This window comes from Zonotrichia albicollis, chromosome 1 (assembly GCF_047830755.1).
Source record: "Zonotrichia albicollis isolate bZonAlb1 chromosome 1, bZonAlb1.hap1, whole genome shotgun sequence".
In the NCBI taxonomy this organism is placed as follows: domain Eukaryota; kingdom Metazoa; phylum Chordata; class Aves; order Passeriformes; family Passerellidae; genus Zonotrichia; species Zonotrichia albicollis.
The window spans coordinates 111236029-111253260 of record NC_133819.1 but is presented as its reverse complement, the minus strand read 5'-3'; the positions used below and the strand labels follow the sequence as shown (position 1 = coordinate 111253260).

General features: G+C 41.5%; 1 protein-coding gene across 2 annotated transcripts; it reads right to left on the bottom strand.

Moving 5' to 3' along the window:
* Window positions 1–1769: 1769 nt before the first annotated feature.
* On the bottom strand, window positions 1770–13530 carry RNF138 (ring finger protein 138). Of its 2 annotated transcripts, none has more exons than XM_074550256.1 (7): window positions 12951–13530; window positions 11912–12077; window positions 10305–10420; window positions 7473–7538; window positions 6883–6988; window positions 5984–6091; window positions 1770–4608 (listed from the first exon to the last, which is right to left on the bottom strand). In XM_074550256.1, exons 1-7 carry the CDS (start codon window positions 13061–13063, stop codon window positions 4540–4542), a joined length of 744 nt encoding a protein of 247 aa, XP_074406357.1. In that variant the 5' UTR covers window positions 13064–13530; the 3' UTR covers window positions 1770–4539. The 2 variants fall into 2 exon arrangements, with proteins under 2 accessions (XP_074406357.1, XP_074406350.1); XM_074550249.1 differs by having other exon boundaries at window positions 7473–7541; window positions 12951–13524.
* Between the last annotated feature and the right edge of the window lie 3702 nt (window positions 13531–17232).

Below are 17232 nucleotides of genomic sequence, written 5' to 3'. Positions count from 1 at the left end.
ATAATCTACAGCTTCACAGTGCTGAGGAATGCCTCTAAATATATACAGAGTACTTTAAGGCACAGATTTGAAATATAATTAAATGCTACTCCACAGAATGCATTCAGCAGTGATGGCTCCTCCCTCCCTCCTTGCCCTCAATTTCCTAAAAGTGTGAGTCATGGTGAGGCAATAAATATAAAATTCACTTTCTTAGCTCTTTCCTGATCATGTCCACAAAAATATTACAGATAAAATAAGGCTGGTTAGAGTTGGAAAATGAAGAGGTGAAACTGGTTCTTCCCAAAGCAGACCTAGACTTTGAGAAATATAAGAAACAGTACAGACCTATTCTACTCATGAGACAAAAACCCCCATGCTTTGACCCTAATTAGTCTGGCAATTCCCTGGGAAGTAGAAGTTTTAACATTATTGAAATGCCTCCTCATTGCAGACACCCTGAATTTTGTCTCCTTTTTTTTTTTTCCAAATACAGCCACAACAGGAAACAAAAGAAACATGATTTCTAGAAGAAATGTACACTGTATGGAGAACAGACTATGTCATTTTTGTGCCCTTTTATTGCTTGTTTCTCCAATTCTAAAAGAAACCTGAAGATGCCTTCATCAGACATTCTTGTGGCTCTTCTGTCTTGCAATAAAGCAGCCTTAAAGGATGCCAGGTTAGTCATTTCACTAATGTGCACTTTACCACTGTCCCATCCCCTAACAATGTTCATGAGTTCATGTGTCTGTTTCTGCATAAAACAAAGTATGTAAAAGAATACACCACCATTCACTCTTTTTTTCAAGTCACAGACACTCATTCAAATCTCACCAGACTCAAAAGTCAAATCTAAAAAAGAGGGACCCAGAAATGCTTCCCAAACAGAGAAAGACTTCTAGTCCCAACCACCTGTCAGAAGATGAACTGGGTGCACAAAGATCCCCCTCTCTCCCCGGGAACGAGGCCCTGGCTTAAGGCTGGAGAACAAAGGGCAGCTTTACAGAGCTCAAGTATCCAATAACCAAGATACTGCCAATGAAAATTAAACACACCACATGTATTCTCTCTAAGTAGTGAAATATGAATTGCTGTAATAAAATCAAATCAAATGAAATCTCTAACAAAGGGCTAATAAAGAGATTCAGGAGATACAGTGGTTTACTTAGAGATCGGAAAATTAGATTATATGGGGAAAGAATAAATTAATAAAGGAAATTTACATAGTTTTGTTACATTTCCGTCATTTAAAAGAACACATTAAGTCAATTTTATTACTGTATCTGCGTGTCCTTAGAATGCAAAAGCACAAGAAATAACCAGTTTTTTTCAGCACAACAAAGGGCAGAAGGAGAAATCATCTAGCTGCCACTTTGCTGGTTAAAACTTATAACCAGCCCAAATTTATTGGTAATCCTTTCTTCAGAACAGCATTAAATCTTCTCAGAAAACCTTTAAATAACAAGGTTTGTTCATGACCCCAAGTGTTACATACCTATTTCTGTCTCCTTTTAGAATGTCATTTCTCTATTTACATTACATAGAACAGCCACAAACAAACATGGAAACAAGAAAATATGCACAAACCAGATTTGGGCCAATCTACAATCTTTTCTGCTTGCTGGAAATACCCAAGATATGATATAAGGTATCTTGTCTCAGCTCACAGACATCACCAGTCACATCTCATCATTCCAACAGCATACACACTGTTCCAATAACTCAAAGTGTGAAGACATACACTGATCATATATTTAAGTTTTAGAAAGCATCTGAAAAGGAAGAAGTAGCATCAAGGGAACTGATCATCTTTATTATGCAACAAAAAGACAAATAGAAAATAAAATACTTTAATAGGAAAAAACCCAGAAGGTACAATTCAAACATAACATATTGAAACCATACATAATGCAACATGAACATGAAAACATTGTTAAGAAGCAATCTTCTAGTAAAGATTTCATGTTTTGGGCATCACCCATCACAAATACACAGCTTTTTGAGCATGTCTGAGTTTCAGTGAGAAAGATCATGACCAGCAGCAACATATTCAAATAATTTAATTTTCATTAAACGTTTACCTAGTGAATCTATTGGATGCAATATCTTAATATTAAAAGTACAAAATCTTAAGCAAGGCAGCACTGGCCAATACAGATTTTAAATAAAGAGGATAAACATTTTGAAAGGTTTTTTTTGTATTGCATTAATACACACTTGTTGCTTTAAAATGTGTACTCGAGTCTCTCAACATTTAAACATGATTAAAATGCTCAGAACTATGCATCAAGTGACAACTATTTATTGCTATAGAAAACATTGTTTCCCAGAGTTTTCAAACAGATGTCATCTCACTTGTAATTCCCAAGATATATTCAAGTAACAGAAATAACTAGTCCCAGCGTCCATGAGGCATTCAGAATCTGTATTGGCTGCAGGCATTTATTGCCAGATCATATAAACATTTTGTTGAATCTAAAAAAGTTAACTAGACTTACATCTAACTGTTAAACTCCTTAGGAAATGTATGCAGTAATAAATCACCATAGTATGTGGTTTTATTTTAAAAAGGTAAAACTTCATCATCAGGTACCTTGACGTTCTTTTCTGTATAAGGGCACTGTTTAATAGTTGGCTTTGCTGAGCAAATGTAAAAATCTACATTTTTTTCTGTTGGCTCAGTGAACCACTCCAAATCAATGTGGTCACACAAGCACTAGAGATGACAGACAAGTGAGAATACACAGACGTGTATGGGGGCAAACTGGAAATTGGAATACAAGTTCCAAGTGTGGTCTGCTGTCAAAATACTGTAGTGAGACAGTAACAAAATGAAAAAAATGTAGTTATAAAAAAAGTATAGAAGCTTCAAACAAGGTTTTTGAAATAGACAGCTAATTCTGAAATAAACAACTTTCTCCGAATTTTAGCCAGCAATGCCTTTAGTAACGTTTTACACTCAATATTAGGATAGAAAAGGCAAGTTAAAATGTATTGTGGGTTAGTTCCAACACTCAATAAATTAGAACTTTCAGTTCTGAAACACATTACATTGTAAAATGAGGCATTTCAACCTTACCAGTTTTGGAATATGAAATATCTCAGCATTTAAAGAATAATCAAAACCTTTGTTTGGAAAGGAACAGGGAGGCAGGGCACAAGAAGCAGACTGTACTTTGGCTGCACAACTGATATTACAACACATAAAGCACCATCTAGACTAAAAAAAATTACTGGGGATGTTTTCCACCACAACATATGCAATGCTCATTAATAACAATAGCTTGATAATGGGTGATGGAAACACAGAATGCAGTTAGTTCTAACAGGTGTATGTTCAGAACACTATTTAAAACACCAAAACGTATGCTGTGCAGCCTTCTTTCCCCTTCTCCCTCTTAATCTAACATAAAGGATCCTAAAGTTTTTACAAATGGATTTTCCATCTAAATTCAAAATTGCATTATTTGTATTTTTCCCAATTTTAACAATGTTCTTGCTGGGAAGGTGGAAATCTAGAACAGGAACTCTTAAAGTATGTTGGTCACTATTTTAGAGTAAGTTTTTTTCTTCTCAACAGTTTTTTGAGGCCTTTACGTGCAGGAGATGTACAAGTTTTAAACAGCTTTACAGAAATAAAAGATTTTTGTAGGTGTGAAGCCAGTTTAGTTATTTAGCTACACAGCCTTCCATGAAAGACAGGACAGACCAAAACTTCAATTCCAAATACAAAACTAGAAGTTCTTAAAAAACTCCAGCAAGACCTGGTCACAGGTATTGGCCAAAATAATATACCTTTTGCATGTCATCTTGAATTGCTCAGAAAATACGTAATCTTCCTTAGGAGTACAGATAATATGCCTCATCACATTAGTAAGCAAGCATCCTATTTTAGTTATTCCCAAAGAGGAAAAAAATAGGTTTAGTTATTCCTAGGCAATGGCATCATTCTTTCTCAATGAAAGGTGAAAAAAAGCCCTGCTCTGCATTGTTGATCAGTAGAAAAGCAATTTTTTAATATTTTAAGCTGTTGTTATTTTCAGTCACTTAGCAATAGTAAAAAAACAATCACAATATCAAAATAAAATTAGTCCTTGGCAGGACAAATGCCTGTCCTTGGCAGGAAGAGAAAAAAAATAAATTATCATCTCATAAGATACCTTAGAAGACAGCTGAACTTGAAGAAACCCAACAGTGCAACAGAGTATCACTGCATGTCTTTCTAAAGATACTTTCAAAGTAGGTTTTGGTGAATTAAACATCCTACATTAATCATATGAACATGTAATTAACAGAGTAGTAAAAGTTAGAGAAAATCAAGACAAGAGTGAGAAGTTCCAAAAATGTCCCTACTTCCATAGGGGCAGAACTCAGTCAAGATGTCAAGCCTGAGTTTCAGCAAAATCATTTATCAGAAGTCCTTATGAGTGTGAAAAGAAGCTTAGCCCGAAAAGTGGGTACTGAAAAACATTTTTATTAAAATACCCTTCGGATCACCAACAGAATAAAGTAATTTTTCTTTCAGATAATCAGTACGAAGATGAAGGGGGTTCTACTTTAAAAGTTCACATGACAGGATTCTTGAACTGCATTTTGGTATTGGGCTTCTTCATCAAGCTGAAGATTCTAAACAAAATGAAAACATCATCAAAATGGACAAATACTCAAGATACAGCATAGCCATTAGTTTAATCATTCATCTGCTATGTTATTACATAGGAAATGGGACCCAGACAAAGACTCTATGCTACTAGATCATTGTTTATATTGCACAGAATCTTCGTATTGAACCAAGTACCAAGAGACATACAAGACAGGAGAAGAATCAGTAGAGTGGGACAAGCTCATTAAGCAGAAGGGTCCCTCTTCTCTCCCTGGCTCAACTGCGTCACAGAACAGCCAGCTCAGGAAAGCTGACTGTGTCACACAATTCTTTTAACAGGGCTTCTAACCAGCCACAACATCCTCCATTAATAAAACCAAAATGGGATCCCCAGACAACACTAATCATAGATTGTTGAGAACACAGTGCCTAAAATGGGAAAGCAAACACAGAACACAAAGAGTCTGCTACTTTTTGCAGGAATATCCTCCAGGTTCTTAATATGCCAGAGTGATGAATCTTGTAAGTGCAATTCTGGTAGTTTCCCCAAATCAGAATTCCGATCACCAGTTTTAGGTCATCATACATGCACTCACAGTGAAGAGCCCAATCCCCGCTATCAAACCCGAGCTCCTCAGGCCTTTATCACAGCTCACTCAGCTCAGAAGACAAGATACACAATCTTTGCCAACCTGACTCAGTGAGGCTGCCTGTGACTCAAATACTATACCAGTTGCACACCCCAAAGCCTGTCAAACTCTGTAGAAAAAGCCACAAACTCTCCAGCTCTCTGATCCCACATGCAGAACCCAAATGGTTGGCTTGATTTACGAATCAGCTACTGACTACATCTGTTTATGTAGTTCTCCATCTACTTAAGGTCATTTACTCAAAGAGAGCCTGAAAAGAGACAACCTAAACATTGATTAAATGACACATCTCTTTTTCAGTCTCTCTCACAACATACAGGAAGAGCAGCTGTAGCAGCAATACCAGCTAGTCAAGCTGCACATTAAGCCCTGAGAATATAACTTCACAATTTCTGCATTAAAAGGTCAATAATGTCCATAAAAAGAGTAGCATCTATTTTATTTCTCCCAGAAACAGCAGTAATAAACTGTTCTAATAAACTGAATAAAAGAAATAAATAGTTCAGATTGAGAACACTAAGCCAAAGACTTAACTCATCATCTTGGAGCAGTTTGACTACTGACAACACCTATTCCCAGTAGCACTTCATATTGATAAGAAGCAGACCTGTCTGTTAATGAGTTCCATAAAGAGCAGGAACACAGCATGTCCAGAACACGTTAGGTACAAAATTTTTATTTGGCATTTTGATTTTTAGGAAAAAAGTTACCATTTATTCCTCCACACATAAAAGAAGAAAAACCTTACCACAAATTCTCCGTAGTCAAACCGGTGTCTTAGATTTAGATGGCTAACAAGATTTCTAGTAACCTGGTTAGTATCTGCCCAAGGAAGAGATACACAAATAGGACAGATCTGAATTTGGAGGGGGAAGAGAAGAGACAGAATGAAAAAAAAAGTTATTGGCAATACAGAATGCATTAAAGACATGTTCTACTGGAATAACTAGTCTATTACTCATCCACTATCAAAATACAGTAAGACATTAACATCAAATTATGCTGCTAAGTGTGCTTTTCCTCAATTGTGTAACATTCATAAACTACATTTCAACTTGGTAGATTTCTAAAGTGCTTCTCTTTAGAGTGAAAGATTATCATATCTGTCTGAGTTAACTTAGAAAAGAAAGTGACTACTGCAACCTACTCATTGTTTGGGAGATTTTTCATACAATTGAGATGATCAAGTAAGCCAAAAGAAAAAATAACAAGCCCTGTACAGGTGAAAATAATAGAAAACCAAAGAGATTTTTCTCTTGCAGACCCTTTGGTTACCTTGGATTACTTTTAAAGTAACTGTAGGTTTCACATAAAACAGTAGTTACGTTACAACTGGGATTCTATAGAAACAGACCTGAACTACTAAATAAAGAAGAGTTAAGCATCAGGCTCAAAAACTGAGCCTGTTTCACACCAAGATAAATGAGACAACTAACTCAGAGATGTCTTAGAACCAGCAGGCTGGACATGAAACGTTTTCACATCAAAGTCACTCCTCAATTTAAATGCACTGCGTGAAGTGTATTGTCTGTCTTTCTCAAACCACAGTGATTGTTACAGATATAGAGTAGCGACTGCACAGTTAAAATTGTCCACATAATTACAATGAAAGTAGCTTAAGAAACACACATGAGCAGCTCTACTTACCACAGGAACGATCTGATAAAGATGTCTATTATTACAGTGATCCAGCAAGCGCTGTCTGGTAAAATTGGCCTCCTGACACAGGGGGCATTTGAAGGTTGGGTGTCCACTGTAAACAGAAGTACAAAAGCATTAAACAGAAAAGAGAGTTTCAGAAGTAGTGTTAAGAAAGCATACGAATGAAGCTATGATTATTTTCCCATGCTTTGATAACAACAAAAAAACCCCCACACCCCCACTGATTAGCAGATCTAAAGGTGTCCCAGTGCTACTAGCACATTGCAATTTTGAATTTACTAATTGCAAATTAGCATGCCTAAATGCACTCTTCTGAGACTTGGGCTTCTTTTGTTCCCACTGCAGCTACACCTGGGTTTTGCTTTCTTGTAACACCTTTCAAATCCTTCAGGAAACTACTAAAATACCCAAATTCTAACAGATACAAGTGTACAAGAAATTACGGGACTCTATAAATACAGCTCCTGGTGTTTTTGTGTGGGTTTTTTGTGTTTTGGTTTTTGCATTAGCAGAAGTTTTCACTGCGACTATCAGAATCTATTTTAATAACAACCATAGACAAGTAAGCAACCTACCTTGTTTCTCCTTGAAGTATTTGATTATTAGCCATCTCGCCAGTATCAGGTATAGCATCACTCCTGCTACTTTAAATGAAAGAAAAAAAAAATTTGAGATCATTTTACTCAACTATCAACATTTTAAAAGTTTAACAGTAACAGAGATGGGGGGGGAATATACATTAAGTCCCATGAATTTCAAGGCAACATACAATGGTATATAGCCTAACCCTCACAACTTTTCCTTTGGATCAAGGTATGTCTCAGTATTTACACAATCACCAAAGCTGAAAGAAACCTTCAAGATCATCTGTACAACTATCAACCCAGGACCACCATAATCACTCCTAAATCATATCCCAAAGTGCTACATCCAGACACCTCTTGAACATCTCCAGAGACAGTGACTCAATCACCACCCTGGGCAATTTATCCCAATGCCTGACCACGCTTTCAGTAAAAAAAAGAATTTCTACCATCTAATCTGAACCTCTCCACGTGCAGCTTAAATGGTGAGGCCATTTCACCTCATTCTTTCACCTCAAGACATGGCAGAAGAAGCTGACCCTCACCTCACTACAACCACCTTTCAGGTAGCTGCAGCAATGAGGTCTTCCCTGAGCCTTTTTTTCTCCAGGATAAATAACCCCAGCTCCCTCAGCCACTAACCATAGGACTTGTGCTCCAGACCTTCCAGCAGCTCCACTGCCCTTCTCTGAACTCAGTCCAGCACCTCCATGTTCTTCCTGGATTCAGGGGCCCAGAACTGAACACAGGATTCGAGGTGTGGCCTGACTGGTACTGAGTACAGGGGGACAATCACTGCCCTGATCCTGCTGGCCACACGATTTCTGATGGAGGCCAGGATGCCACTTGTCCCAGCTTGTGGCACTGCCTGGGGTTGTTGTGACCCAGGCACAGGACCTGGCACCCAGCCTTGCTGAACCTCACACCATTGGCTCAGACCATTGATCCAGCCTGTCCAGATCCCCATGCAGAGCCTTCCTACCCTCCAGCAGAACAACACTCCCACCCAACTTGCTGTCATCTGCAAACTCACTGAGGGAGCACTCAATCCCCTCATCCAAATCATCAAAAAAGGTATTAAACAGGAGTGACCCCAAACTGAACCCTGGGGAATACCACTGGTGACCAGGGGCCAACTGGATGTAACCTCAATCACCACCTCCCTCTGGGCCTGGCCATGCAGACAGTTTTTTTCACCCAGAGTACACCTGTCCAAGCCATAGGCTGCCAGCTTCCCCAGAAGAATACAGTGGGATGGTGTCAAATGTGCATCCACAGTCACTCCCTCATCTACTAGGCAGGGGTCACTCTGTCATAGAAGGAGACAAGGTTGATCAACCAGCACCTGACTGCTGTAAACCCATGTTGGCTGGGCCTGATTCCTGGGTAGTCCTGCACATGCCACATGATGGCACTCGGGATGATCTGCTCCATGATGTTCCCTGATACACCAAGGTCAGTCTGACAGGTCTGTAGTTCCCTGGATTACCCTTCTGATCCTTCTTGTAGATGGGCATTACATTTGCTAATTTCCAATCAACTGGGACCTCTCTGGATAATTAACTACCAGGGTGATGCTTGGTTATATACTACACAACTTCACAGGAAAATTATATATAATACAACAAACATTTAGTCAACAAGATGGGCAATGAAGGTGACAGCCAAGTATCATGAAATCATTATGAAGTATATGAATGTAAGACAGGTAGCAATTTCTAAGTTTTTTGACTTAGGAAGGTGTAAAAGGCCTTTAACTGCCATGTATTCACACAAATAATTTGCAACTTTCAACTACAACAAGGTACGTTTTCCTACACTGAGCACAAAATAAACCTTTTTTTCTAAAGGAAGGGTAAAGTAGAACATTTTAGAAAGTAAATTTGACTGTATATGCACCTGTAGCTAAGCCAGAAGAAACTGTATGGACATGGTAAGAACATGAATATTTACAGTCACAAATACAGTAATGGTAATTTTTTTAATACTTCTGTGATATTACAATCACAGGTATTCTACTGTAGCAAACTGCATAAACAGTGATATCAGAATATGCAGACACTTCAGTGAAACATTGCTGCAGCTAATTCCAGTAACCGCTTCAACTTTCAATAGACTGATGGGTTGAAAACCAAGCACAGAGAACTTCAGACTGCTAAAAATAGAAAATCAATGGCAAAAAAAAAGGATATCTATAATAAAGCTCTGTGGAATGTGTGGAATGGACATATAAAAAGCTTTTCAAAAACAACCCAAAATTCCCAACTCCTACATCAGTCAGAATATATGAAAAAAAAAAGGTTAGCTTTACTGCCTGAAAACAAATGGCAAGTGTCATTTGATTTTATGGTGTGTAACATACTGGAATTCCTTATATATTTCCTGAGAAATCTGTTCAAAATAAAGTCAATCAGAAGGCAAAAGCTTGCACAGTAATGTTTTGAAACAGGATACCCACTTAAACAAACTTAGGAAAGGGGAGGGAGAATAAAAATAGACAGGAAGTTCTCCAGAGGTAAATATTATTAAATATGTTACAAAAAAAAACTGCTCAAATGCTGTCAAGGCAAGGAAAGCAAACTACAAATATTAAATACTTTTCAGGAGAGTCTCTAGAAGACATTTCAAAGCCATCATGCAGAAAAGTTTTCTTCTGTCTGCTAAGAGTAGAGAAAAAGACCTGGAAAAACTCCTATTCTGAAGCACAAGATATGGATAATAATTAATGCAAAAAAGAAGAAATGCCCTGGAAAAAAATACTTTCCATGGGGGGAGGGGGTGGGGAAAGAAGATGCACTGTTACACATAGAACACCCTGATTACCTGTTCCCTGTTGCATCTTGGGAAATCTGTAAGTTTGGCATAATTGAAGAAACACCATATTCGTCCTGATACTTCTTACACGTTTTATAATGCTGTCTCATCCATGAAAATCTAACCTGAAAATAAAATGCCAAATTACTGAAATCATATAAACAATCCAGGAACAGATAAAAGGAAGAGATAATTCTGCCAACAGAAAGCAATCCATGCAGGAATTATTTAGACCTCCTGTGCAGCAGCAACCAGAACTTGTGTATCCTTTCTGAGCATGAACACCTTCTTCACCAACAGGACATCTCCAATTCCTCTCTCCTCAGAGCCAGTGTCACTCTGTGAGACTGAGAGCACTGCCACTCAAACTGCTGGACATCTGAGAGCTCTCTCAGGGATAAAAGATGCAAGAAAACACCATTTAACTGAAACAAAGTCACTGGAACTACACCTCCCAGACCAAGGATCAACAAGTGATGAGCTAGAACAGAGAGTGGTGGTGAGGATGGGATAAGCACCACTGCTCCTTCAGTCTTCTCTGGCCTCCTGTTACCTCATGCAAGGAACATTTTCTTTTTGCATTAGGTGTGTTTGTTTACTCATTGGCAGGGGAGGGAAACAAACAGGTGAATGATCACCAACTTAAGGCTGCCTATTGACCTTTTAATTCAAATTAAGAGAATGAGTTGCTTACATTTGCCAGGAGACAGCTATGTTGGACATTCCCCTGAATTTCATGTCCAACAGCACTGTCAGAAGGTGCTCACAGGTCTAGAGGCTGGACAAGATCGTATCTCACGTGCCTGTGCCTAAATTCCATTAAAGTTATTCTGTTTGGTTCTTCTGTCCAGTTTACCAACTTGCTATCAGTTTCTTTTTCCCCACTTTCATCCCAATGAATCATGTGGAACAATGCAAATAGCTGAGGGCTCCATTAGTGCTGATCTTCACACTGGCAGAAGTCCCAAGTGAAATGAAACCAACATAAAGACTACCTGGAATTGATGCATTTTGTTATAAACAAAAAGCATGGCAGCAATCCCACATGTGTTTATATCAAAAGAGACATAACTCTTGGTTTCAGTGAGGGTCAAGATTTCACCCAGCATTCCAAAAATAATGATCCCTTTAGAAAGGAAATGAAAGGAATGTAAAAGGACTGATGGGAAAGGAGGAAATTACATATGATTGATCATGTGGGCACTGCAACTAATCAACTCACATTTTTCAGTTTTAAATTAAATTTTATAGCAGCTCAAAGCAGTTGCATTTCCATACTGAGTTTCTGAGGTTTTCCATATATCTGCAATTTTCATGTTCAACTCCTTAACTTTCCTTTTGCCAGTTTTATAGCTATATCCACTTTTTCCATCTTTTCAGGGAAAAAGTGGCACTCCACTTAAAATGCCTTTATTGACAATTCAAGATGCTCTTTCAGTTTACACCTGTTAGCTATAGCTAGCAGGCACTGCATGCCCAGTAAATGCACAAACCTTACAAAGCTAAGTTCAAATTGCTATAGGCCCTTCAGCTCCAAGATGAGAACGACGCAGTAAAGGCGTGTCTGGACAAAACCACAAACAATTTATTCAACTTTTTTTAAAGTTTTACTCTACCTGCTTCTCACAGCATCTACAGCCCCCAGAAGCTTTCTTCATACTGTTTTCAACATCTAGAGCCCTTTTGGGATACGTTCTTTCTTTTTTAGTCACGCTCCCCCGGCAGAGAGGACAGTGTGTTCCACTTTCTCTTATAGCTGTCAAGAAGCACTTCCTGCAAAACCTAAATTGAAAAGTTACCACAAACACAGGTTAGCAAAATATACAGAGTTGGATACTTTGTCCTTGAAGAGAGCTGGACGATTGTCAGGAAAAAAAAAAAAAAGAGAGGTATCAGAGTAATAGTTTACCAAATACAAGTTTGACATTTAAAAGAAACAATGGTGCTTACGATGAAGTATATGGAAATCAGGGGAGCTTGGCAATGCACTCTAGATAAAACTCTTCTTATTTATTGACTGGCATTACCGAGCTGCATACCAGATTGATCACTAATGAGATATTAAATGGTGCAGCAAGCACGTGATTTCGGACAATCTTATCAGCGTAACTCCTGTTTATTGTCCTTAAGCGGAGCCAAAAACCACTGCAAAGCTTGATTCAGCACGCGTTTCCAGAGACCTCAGGTCACCAGCTTTTGCAGCCCTCCTTCCTTACGCACCAGCTGCCAAAGCTATTTTGCTTTTCTACAAAGTAGCACGTTGTAATCAAACGTCCCTCTGGAAAAAAAAAATGCTGAATAGATGAACTGAAAAGAGAGAACAACTCACACTACCGTCCTTGTTCGAAAAGGAACGGGGAAAACCATGAAGTTAAAAACCGCGAGTCAGCTCAGACAGCACAGCCAAACTCCCCTACCGCCGAGTAGACACCCGGGGAGGTGGGGGGGCTCCTCCTAAACCACGGTCCTGCTCGTCGGCTACAAAAGAAAGAGGCGAGGGGAGGCTGCAGCAGCACCGGGCTCGCATCCCCACCGCCAGCGTCTCCAGGCCGAGGGTCCGTGCGCCGGGAGCGGGGGGAGCCGAGGAGCACAAGGCGGAGAGCCGGAGGAATCGAGGAAAAGGCTGGGGAAGGGGCGGGGGGTCGGGATACCCACACGTGCTGGCAGTTGGCGGTCCTCACGGGCGTTTTGAACACCTCCTGGCACACCGGGCAGTAAAAATCATCCTCGTTGAAGCACGCCGGGGCCGCCGCGGCCCCCTCGGCCATGGCAACACGTACGGGCCTCTCCGCCAGGATCGGGGACGACGAACAAGCCCCGCCCTGGCGGGCCGAGGAGAGCCCGGCCCCGCTTCGCTCCCGGGAGGCGCTGCCGGGGGTCCGAGAGCGGATGGCTGGGGGCACCGGCGCCGGGTGAGATCCGGGCCGAGCTGCGGCGGGGCAGCGGAACGAGCCCAGCCTGCGCTCCGCCCGCCGCCCCTCGCGGCTCCGCCCGCCCGGCCCCAGCGGCCCCCGCCCCGCGCTCTACCTGGCGCTGCCCGGGGAGGAGGGACCCGGCAGCTCCGGCCGCGCTCCCGGCGGCACCCGGGGGGGCAGGGGCGGGGCCGGCGTTTCCATGACGATCGCCTCCCGGCCCGGCGGGGCCGCTACGACACGGGCCCCGCTCCGCCCTGTCCGTGAGGCTTCCCCGCTCCGCTCCGCCCCCGCGCTGCGCCCGCCCCGCCGCCCTTCCGCGCAGCAGCGGCGCTCGGCAGGCTGCGCGGCGGTAGCGCCAGGCTCCGGAGCGTTTGTGGGTGGAGTCGTCCAGTGCCCTGTACTCGGCACCCGTCAGGCCCCACCTCGAATCTGTGTTCAGTTCTAGGGCCTTAATCTAGGAAGGACACTGGGGTGCTGGAGCGAGTCCAGAGAGGGGCAGCAGAGCTGGTGAGGGGTCTGGAGCACCAGTGAGGAGCGGCTGAGGGAGCTGGGTTGTTGATCCTGGAGAAAAGGCGGCTCCTTATCGCTCTCCGTCTGAAAGGAGGGTGTAGCCAGGTGGGGATCGGCCTCTTCTCCCGATTAACGAGTGACAAGACAAGAGGAATTAGCCTCGAGCTGTGCCAGAGGGGCTTTAGGTTGGACATCAGGAGGAATTTCTTCAGGGTGATTAAACACTGGAATGGGCTTCCCAGGGAAGTGATGGCATCAGCATTCCTGAGGATGTTTAAGGAAAGATGGGGCACTTAGTGCTGTGCTATAGCTGATTTGGTGGTGTTCGGTCATAGGTTGGATTTGATGATCTCAGAGGTCTTCTCCAACCCAACTGATGCTGGAATTCTGTGACTGGCACTAGCGGTGATTTTAAGGAGTAGTTTTAGTGGCATTACTGAGAGTTGGGGCAGGCCTTCTGAGTGATCCTGAACAAAAAAAAAAAAAAAAAAAAAAAAAAAAACCACAAAAAAAACCCCCAAAAAAACCCGGAAAAAGCTTAATTCAGTGGTATGACTGTGTTTTTCTACCAGAATAAGAACTTTAAAGAATATCTGTTCTATACTGATGCCCACAGACTTCTCCAGGTAGAGAAGACTTTGGACCTGTTAAGCACATCTAGTACTGGCCTCATCTGGAAATAACTCTTGGCATATAAGCAAAAACTAAAATGTTGAAAATGCTTTAAAAAGAAACAGATTTGAAGAGACTATATCAACAATATTAATTTGTGAAGGTTGTAATCATAATAAATCTAAGATTCAGATTGGGCCTTGTCTATTTTTGCTCAGAGATTATGGAATAGTTTGGTTCGGAAGGGACCTTAAAGGTAATGTAGTTCCATCTGCTCTGCCCTGGGCAGGGACACCTTTCACTAGTCCAGGTTGCTCAGAGCTCCATCCAAACCTGGGTTTGAATACTTCCAGGAATGGAGCGTCCACAACTCCTCTGCGCAACCTTCCAGTGCCAGGACTGAGAGAAAATGGATCTTTCCTCTTAATTCCCCTGTGTTCTTGACTGCAGCTGTCTGTACCATAGTCAGATGTTCAGAGGAGATCTCTGGGTGGGAAGATCCCCCTCTCTCTCGGGCCTGGGGTTAGACTTTTGGGAAAGAGAGTGTAAAACATTAAGAGCTGTGGTTCACAGATGCTTTCAGACTCCAGCATTTCAAAACCAAATGAAAACCTAAATGCTTTAGGCATCCATCACAGCTGGTTCTTGTAGCTGCTAGTGGTCAGCAGCAAGAGGCAATGCCCATGACATCATCGGGGCTCTTGGTTTGGAGGGGAGAGGGACCTGCAGGGAGTGAAGCTGAAGCTGAGGTCTCTCTTTAGTTGAAGATGAGAGAGATGAACCATCCTGTGATTCTGTGAAGGATGTTCAATATCTGTCACAATGACTATTACCTATTAATGTTAGCATCTTCCTAAGGGAGAGCAGAGACAGCACAACAAAAGCCAATCGCTACCTGAATACCTGCTTTTTAGACCACATGGAAAAAAAAAAATGCATGCCTCTAAGTACCAAGAGTTCTGAAACTCTCAAGGGAAGCACTTCCAAAGCCTTTGGCCCAACGTGAAATAAGTTGCCTGGGCTGGGATATTTGCTGCTCATACTTCAGGCTGGGAGAAAATCTGGCAGAAAAGGCAGAACTCCTTGGGCAGGGATCTCCCAGGGGAAGACATGCCTGGAATTTGAGATGCTGTGGTAAGTTGTCCTCTGGTAACCATGGCTTGTGCTAGCTCAGAGGTTACTGCTATAACCCTTATCCCTGCTGATAAGGGTTATTTGGGCTCTTCAGTGGCTGGCAAACCCCCTACTGTTTAAAGTGATTGATTATCTTCCATGGAATGGAGCAGGCAGCCACACCAGTCAATCAGAGCGGGTGACTAGCAGCAGTTGGTGGCAGTAACCTCATCAGCACTGCAGGGACGGCCAGAAGAAGACACAGAGCTACACCTTAAGTGCTAAATAGCCTGCAGACACAAGCTTCTTGTACATGCTTGTGTCTGTGAGGATGACACCACACCTTCAGAGGCAACCTAGACAGGCTGTGACAGTACATGAAAAGGAAAAATTACGGAAGCCTCAGTTGAGATGCTGCACAACTGCCATTGGGGTACAGGCAGCATGGCCTTCACCCTCAGCACATGGGAGGCTGGCAGAGATGGGTTTCCAAGTCTTACTCTTCCTGTATGACTTCCTGGTCTTATGCCTTAGTTTCTCAATCTTTAAAAAGGGAGCAGGTTTTAATCACCAAATAACACTGTTAGGAAGTTTAATTACTGCAGGTAAAGAAGGTTATGTCATATGAAGGCAGGTGTTAAACAAAAGCAAGGATTTATTACTAAAGCAACATGATAGATCCACTTGAACTTTCTACAGGAGACCGCAGTATTTATTGATTAGTAGCTTTGGCAGGGGGAGAAATTGTGCAGGTGACTTCAGGGAAGTAAACTACAGGAAGGTGTTGTCTGTGAAGGCATTCATGCTCTTGTTAACATTATTGTAAATCTTGATCCTTTAATAAAGCTGTGACCTTGGAGCTGACAACTGGTGCACCGTGGAGCAATATAGAGCATGGCACAAACCTTGTAAATCCTTCGTAGTTTTTGCCATTCACATAAACAACATGTAAAGAGAAATCAGGCAGCTGAAGTTTATGAAACACATTTATTTGAAGGAGAGCATTTTAAATCAGACTTTTTAGATGAAATTAAACCAATGACCCTTCCAACTTTTTATTCCTTGTGATAAAATGTGTTTGTGAAATGAAATCTCAACAGTGAAAACTTTTAGAACTGCTTGTAAACTACTGTTTGTAGGGGTAAATTGTCACTCAAAAAGTACATTTTAGATCACCTTTGCATAACTATTGTACAACTTTGTAGAAATATTTTTGTACAACTATTGTCCTGTTGCTTTCTTGACAATGCTGGTGCAAGAAAAGCGCATCTACTTGCCAATATGAAAAATGCAGAGATTTGTTCTGTGGGAACAGTCAAAGATGGATGTGAGCAGAAGGGGAAAGAGACAAAGCTGTGTAACTGCAGAGAGGTCAAAAGGTGCCATGTGCAAGGGGAAGGACATCTCTTTTGCTCTTGCCAGATGTATCTGCAAACACTGGCAGCCACAGATAAAACTAAGGGCAACACTCTTACAGCTTATTTCATACATGTAGAAAGTTTTTTGGATGTCCAGGAAGCCATAAATCAAATATCTTTTCCCCTATGTTTTTGGCTACTTTGCTCTAGCAGACTAGATGGTTTTTTAGTTACACAGATCTTCCCACCATATCAAGCAACACTGCAACACTTTTGGAGCAACACTGTCCATCTTTCTGACCAAGGAGTTTTCTTTTGCAAGGGCAGTTCTCAAAGAAGAGGAAAGCAACTTTCCTAGGCACGTGAAACATTGAGCCTTTCTCTTCCCAAAAAGGACCCACTTCTGATTCCAACACCTTAAGTGTTGAG